General features: G+C 47.6%; 1 protein-coding gene across 3 annotated transcripts in view; it reads right to left on the reverse strand.

The window, feature by feature from the left end:
* Positions 1-6,259: 6,259 nt before the first annotated feature.
* nlgn4xa (neuroligin 4 X-linked a) overlaps positions 6,260-7,500 on the reverse strand; it is a gene marked incomplete at both ends in the record, with an annotated part of 95,189 nt that continues 93,948 nt past the window's right edge. For all 3 annotated transcript variants that reach the window (XM_080835210.1, XM_080835212.1, XM_080835211.1), the window contains 2 exons: positions 6,260-7,051; positions 7,357-7,500. The exon at positions 7,357-7,500 is cut by the window's right edge and continues 13 nt beyond it. In XM_080835210.1, coding sequence (XP_080691336.1) covers positions 6,260-7,051; positions 7,357-7,500 — 936 coding nt within the window. The remainder of the gene's footprint in view (positions 7,052-7,356) is intronic.

The following is a 7,500-nucleotide window of genomic DNA, read 5'->3' on the forward strand; positions in this document are numbered from 1 at the left end:
ACGTAGCTGATCCTGAAGAGTTGTTTCCACTATTACAGTACTGCTCTATGTTAGTCATAGGCTATCAGTGAAAGACAGTGATTGAAGAATGCAATTACAGTAAAATGTACCCACTCTATATTGTGAGAGGCAAACCGACATATGAACACTGTCTTCAGATATTGGCTTGGATTGACTTATTTCCAAGATGCAATGAAAAGGAGAATATTACTGTAAATGTGAAGTTCAAACATGTAAAAGTTTGACACCAAATACAGAGGACAGAATAGATCAGCATTAGGGCTACAGCAGACTTCTAGTGGTTATGCAGTATTGTAGTAGACTGTATCTTGTGTTCAGTGGCGGTTCTACATAGAATTACGCCCCGGGCGAGACCCCCTCCGACCAGAGATAACTTGCCTAAGCCTAGCATAACATCAGTGGTGAAAGTATGACGGTACTCACAATGACAAGAATGTGAATAATGAGTATGCCTATGACCATGTAGGCTTAGTTTATTACTTTAGCAGAGGAAAATTCCAACCTAACAAGTTCCATTTGGGACACCCAGAGTTAAACTGTCCCCCGCGCCCCCTCACACTGGATCTGTGCAAGCAAGGCTTAGGCACCTTCTTAGGGAGCAGTGGCGCCTGCAGCCGCAGGGGGCGCTAATTCGCCAATTCCCCACACAGTGATATGATAGATAGACAATAGAAAACCGCTTCGCGGCCCAGATGATAAAAAAAGTGCTCGTGCCGCCCTCCAGGTGTCATGAAAAAGTGCCGCCCCGGGCGGCTGCCCGGTTTGCCTGTGCCTAAAACCGCCACTGCTTGTGTTGATGTATGTAAATATTGGAAATACTGCAGAAAATAGGTAGCATATATATGCCTTGTCCTGTAGTAAGCCTATAGTGCAGTAACACGTGCAATTTTAGTATATGTCTGTAATGAAACATTGCAGCATTTTAGAATTATTTGTTCACTGTAATATTACAATATTTAATGTAGTCCAAAGAAGTGTTTGCCTGTGTGTTTTTTCTCTTTTTTTGCAATAAAACACTACAGGAATCTATGCCAAACTGGAGGATACAGCAACATGTTATATATGCAATTGGCAATGCTTCAAGTTGTTTGTGTTTTTTAGGTAACTGTACTCTGATAGAGAACATTTGCTAAAGTTACGGCAGCATGACTCCCTTTTGGATGAAGTATGAAGTGTTGTGGTGGTTGTCGTGCATTTTGCACCAAGCGTTAACTGATATGCCCTGCTCACACACACTCACCTTAACACCATAAGACCACAATACCACAACACCACACACACACACACACACACACACACACACACACACACACACACACACACACACACACACACACACACACAGTATGTGGTGTGGTGTGTGTGTATACGGTGTGTGTGGTGTGTGTGTATACTGTGTGTGTAGTGTGGTGTGTGAGTGTGTATGTGTGTGTACTGTGTGTGTATACTGTGTGTGTGGTGTGTGTGTGTATACTGTGTGTGGTGTGTGTGTGTGTGTGTGTACTGTGTGTTGTGTGGTGTGGTGTGTGTATACTGTGTGTGTGGTGTGGTGTGTGTGTGTATACTGTGTGTGTGGTGTAATGTGTGTGTGTATTATCTGTGTGTTGTGTGGTTTGTGTGTGTATTATCTGAGGAAGATGGAGATGTGCAGATCTCCTGGCACACTGCCGGGAGGCGTATCGACAGGGCGCTGCACAGTCGCACACACACACTCACACACACACACACACACGCAAACGCACACACACACACACACACACACACACACACACACACACACACACACACACACACACACACACAGGGCGCTGCACAATCCAATATCCTGGATAAATATGGACTCTTTAGGCAAATCTGCTCACAAAGACAAATCGTTAGCCGAGGGGGTTAGAGAGGACACACACACACACACACACACACACACACACACACACACACACACACTCTACATGGTGTTTCAGAGAGGAAAACAACATGGCTTTCAACACAACAAACAAGTCAAAGTCATGTCCTTCCCACCAAGTACACACTGGAGAGGGCATCAACAGCTCAGAACCACAGATCAGACCTGCGGATCAGAACCACAGACCAGACCTCCAGATCAGAACCACAGACCAGACCTGCGGATCAGAACTACAGACCAGACCTCCATCAGCCTCCTTCCGTCTCCATTAGTGATCCACTCTTTACCACGATGGATGTTGTGTATATATGTGTGTGTGTGTCTGTGTGTGTCTGTGTGTGTGTGTGTGTGTGTGTGTGTGTGTGTGTGACCTCCTGCGGAGTGTTGATTGACGTGTGCTAATGGAAGATCATGGCTTTGCTTGTCTAGAGGAGCCTGGAGTGTTTCTCTCTGATGGGAAATTATAGGACTGGAGGTGTGTTTACCTCCACATGTAAATCACTCACAACCCCCCCCACACACACACACACCCCTACACACACACACACACACTAGCTAAATAAGATGTGTCACACTGCAGTGATTGGGGAGAAATCACACACAGCCAGAGGGCTAAAACTGCACAGTGGTGGTCAAATGTTTCTGTGTGTGTGTGTGTGTGTGTGTGTGTGTGTGTTTAGGCATAGAGGTAGAAACAGGTATCCACATGGAGAGTTGAGACCCAATACAACTAAACAGCTGAAATGCTCCTCTCTTCCTCTTCTACTCCTCTTTCTCTTCTCCTTTCCTCTTCTCTCCCCCTCCCCTCCTCTCTTCCTCTCCTCCTCCTCTCTTCTCTTCCTCTCCTCCTCATCCTCCTCTCTGTCACATCTAGAGGAGGTTCCTTTGCTGTTGTGTGGAGTCTGAATGCTCCTCTTCACCAGGCTGATACCTTCCAGTTGAGCAGATGAAAATGTACATGTGAGAAAGACGAGTAATTACATATATTTACACATGAGAAAGACATGAGTAATTATATATATTTACACGTGAGAAAGATGAGTACTTATACTGTATATATATTTACACGTGAGAAAGACACTAGTAATTATATATAAATACACGTGAGAAAGATGAGAAAATATATATACTGTATATTACACGTGAGAAAGACACGAGTAATTACATATATTTACACGTGAGAAAGATGAGTAATTATTTATATTTACACGTGAGAAAGATGAGTAATTATATATATTTACATGTGAGAAAGATGAGTTATTAAATATATACTGTGTATACACCTGAGTGAGAAAGACATGAGTCATTATTTCACTTTTTTAAATCAAACTGATAACACTGATTGCCAAAGTAGCATCCAAATACGTTAGGCCCCTTCACCATACAGCATGTCAGTGATCTGCTGGTGATGTCATAATACAGCATGTCAGTGTTCTGCTGGTGATGTCACCATACAGCATGTCAGTGTTCTGCTGGTGATGTCACCATACAGCATGTCAGTGTTATGCTTGTGATGTCACCATACAGCATGTCAGTGTTATGCTAGTGACGTCATAATACAGCATGTCAGTGTTCTGCTGGTGATGTCATAATACAGCATGTCAGTGTCACCATACAGCATGTCAGTGATCTACTGGTGATGTCATAATACAGCATGTCAGTGTTATGCTGGTGATGTCCTAATACAGCATGTCAGTGTTCTGCTCGTGATGTCATAATACAGCATGTCAGTGTTCTGCTGGTGATGTCATAATACAGCATGTCAGTGATCTTCTGGTGATGTCATAATACAGCATGTCAGTGATCTACTGGTGATGTCATAATACAGCATGGCAGTGGTCTACTGGTGATTAGGCCCCAGTAACACAGACAGGGAGGCAGAGGGGGGGGGGGGGGGGGGGGGTCAGCCAGAGGGTTCAGAGAAATAGGACACACACATTGACCTCTGCAGTACAAAAGCAGCGGACACACGGTCAGAGACACCTTTAGAAAATAGTGTGATATTTTATTAAAAATGCTGCAGAAAAGTTTATACAGGTGTCCAGCCAGAAATATCATCTATCAGTTAAGGCAGAAACTGCAAACAAAATAAGACAAATTATATTTGGAAATCCTACTTCAACCCTTAGCAGACTAACAGTTGAAGGGCCAAGGGCCCGATGAAGATCTTTGATTCAATTTACAAATGGAACTTTAATATAAACTTTCATTGCAGTTTTTTTTTATCTTTTATTTTTGCTTGCTTGTTTTTTTTTCTCAGTTTAAAACGTTCTGATATAGGATGCAGAGCTAAAATAATCTGCGTTAATGGTTATCTTTTTAATATAATCATAATTATCTTTATTTACACTCATTCTCTTGAGCTGAAACCCAAAGTATCACAAGCCCAGCACAATACTTTACATATTGCTAGCGTAGGACAATTAATAATATCTAACATATACTTTACAAACATATCCAACTCAAATCCACTGCCTCGGAGTTCTGTTCCTGCTGACTGGAACATCAGAGGCAGTGTTGACCTGTAGAACCAGCTGGAACCCAAAGGAACCCAATGAAGTGCTGCAGGACTCTAGAACATTCTAGAACCCAAAGGAACCCGATGAAGGATGACACATTCTAGAACCCAGAGGAACCCGATGAAGTTCTGCAGGATTCTAGAACATTCTAGAACCCAGAGGGGTTCTTTAGCTTATTTCAATACAAGAACCCCTCAGGAGTTCTAAGTGGAACCTTCTTTAGATGGATGGTTCTCTTATTCCTGTTCAACACTGCTCTCCATCAGGCAGAGCCTGTTTCTGGGTGTGGATAGAGTCGTCCCGTGTGGACTCCTTGTAAACCCGCCATCTTTTCATAGAAGCCAACCGAGAGCTGTGGTCCAGCTTGACCCGGACGGGCCCCGTGGTGGATGAAACGCTCTGACCCGTAACATGCAGACAGACCCACGAAGGTAGCAGGACACACACACACACACACACACACACACACAGGGACAAGTGGGGAGTGTGTCTCTGAGTGAATCGGGTCTCTTTCACATCTTTGCTTTAAATTATAAAAACAGAAATAATACAAAGATTATTATGATGATATATTTACGCACACATCAACGGAAAGAGCACAAGCTGGGTAACTGCCATATTTCAACTCAAAACAAGCAGAAATGCTTCTCTTTTATGTCTGTAGGAGATCTTCACTCACAACTATTTACAATTTCTTGGAGCTATACAAAGTCATAAATACATTTCAGGCTGGGAAGTGAGTGTGTGTGGTGTGTGTGTGTGTGTGTGTGTGTGTGTGTGTGTGTGTGAGTGTATGTTTGTATGTGAGTGTGTGTGTGTGTGTGTATGTCTGTGTATGTGAGTGTGTGTGTGTGTGTGTGTGTGTGTATCTGTGTGTGTGTGTGTGTGTGTGTGTGTGTGTGTGTTGAGCTCATGGTCTGCTGTGTGTTCAGCCGCAGTCTTGTAAATATGCGAGTTGCCATGGTGAAGCTGAGGCTCAGCTGATCTGGAGTCAGCTGTGTAACCGTTGGAGATGAGAGCCCGGTTCTCAGAGTCCAGTTCTCCTTCCTCCGGCACCCGTGTCCGGTTCCCTCTTATTTCTCCCTCAGTTCTCTCTTAGTTCTCTCTTAGTTCCCTCTTAGTTCCCTCTTTGTTCTCTCTTAGTTCTCTCTTAGTTCTCAGTGCCCGGTTCCCTCTTAGTTCCCTCTTAGTTCCCTCTTAGTTCTCTCTGAATTCTCCCTCAGTTCTCCCTCCACAATCCTGCTCCTGCTGCTTCCAGCAAGCGTCTTGAATGGAGTGAACCCCTCTTCCCTGTCCGATCGGCTCTGGTTGGGTGAAGTGGCCATTTATCATCGTCAACATCAGTGCTTCTTCATCATCGTCATCATCAGTGCCTCTTCATCTCCTTGAGGCTTCGCTGGGGAACCTTCACTGTCCACTGAGAAATCCGAGCAGAATCAGAGAGAAACTTAAAGAAGGTGTCGTTGCAAGATAACGTCTCAGAACACTGAGAGCTGGGTCCCTCTTGCTGGGAAACACACGCCTTCAAACCCTTAAACAGTGTGTGTGTGTATCTGTGTGTGTGTGTGTGTGTGTGTGACTACTGGTTGTGCCCCCAAATCCACCACATCAGGGCTGCAGTCCTCCCCCCCACCACAAAGCTATACCGGCATGTAGCAGTCCTCCCCCCAGCACGGAGCAGTCCCCCCCCCCCCCCCCCCCGGCCTGAGAGCTATACCCCGGTGGTGGAGTGGCCGTGGGGAGGTTGGTGTGTGTGTTTGTGTGTGTGTGTGTGTGTGTGTGTGTGTGTGTGTGTGAGTCTGTGTGTGTGTGTGTGCTATACGCGGGTGGTGGAGTGCCCGTGGGGGAGGTTGGTGTGTGTGTTGGTGTGTGTGAAGTTGTGTAGTGGCTGCATGGCGGCCAGGGCGTTGGGGATCGTCATGGTGATGGTGCTGGGCGTCATAAGCGGCATGTCGTCGGGCGAGCGGCGCAGCGTGAGCGTGTAGTCGGGCGGGCACGTGAGCCGCAGCGTGTCGGCGTGCGCCTGCAGCGAGTCGCAGTCGTCATGGTGATGGTGCTCGTGCTCGTGATCGTGGTCGTCATGGTGATCGTGCTCCAGCTTCATCTGCAGCGACATCAGCTCCTCGCTCCCCAGGTGCGACACGTCGTTGGCGTTCACCGAACAGGCCGAGCCGCTGGGTGGGAGCGCGCCGCCGGAGACCCCGCCCATCTGGGGGTGGTGTGGCATGGCGCGGCGGTTGGACTCGTGGCGCCGTTTGTCCTTCTTGTAGTAGAGTGCGGCGAATGCGAGGATGTTGAGGAAGAGCAGCGAGGCGCCCACCGCGATCGTGACGCTGAGCTCCGTGGAGTAGTCGCGCTTCTCGATCATCACCGACGACTCGTCCGCTCCGATGTCGTCTCCGGCCCGCTGCTGGTCCGTGCTCTGCTTGGTATTGGCGTTGGGCGGCACGCCGGGGTGGCGCGTGGTGGACGGCCAGTTCTTGCCCAGGCGCTTGGTGTAGGGGTACGGCGTGGTGTCCTGCGGGGGGATCTTGGTCGTGGTGGAGACGTACTGGAAGAGCTCGTTGATGTTGTGCAGGTGGGGTACCAGCTCCAGCCAGAAGGCCACCTAGTGGTGGGAGAAGGACAAGGAAGAAAGGAGTTAAGAGAAGGTGACCATCTGAAAAAGAGAACAAAGGAAAGAGAGAGAGAGAGAGAGAGAGAGAGAGAGAGGGAGAGAGAGCGAGAGAGAGAGAGAGAGGGAGAAAGAGGGAGGGAGAGAGAGAGAGGGAGAGAGAGAGGGAGAGAGGGGAGAGAGAGAGTGGAGGTGTGAGAGCGGAGAGAGAGGGAGAGAGCGAGAGAGGGAGAGAGAGAGAGGGAGGGAGAGAGGGAGAGAGAGAGAGAGGCAGGGAGAGAGGGATGGTGTAGGGGTACCTTGGTGGCACGGTAGTGGTCGCGTACGCGTGGCTTCAGGCCGATGTGGAGGTACAGCTGGTCCTTGGGGTTGTACTTGGACCAGGCCACCTCCTCGAAGCGGTTGGGCTTGGTGTGGATGAACTTGGTGTCCTGGGGAACCGG

Source organism: Sprattus sprattus (genome assembly GCF_963457725.1).
Source record: "Sprattus sprattus genome assembly, chromosome: 3".
NCBI lineage: Eukaryota > Metazoa > Chordata > Actinopteri > Clupeiformes > Clupeidae > Sprattus > Sprattus sprattus.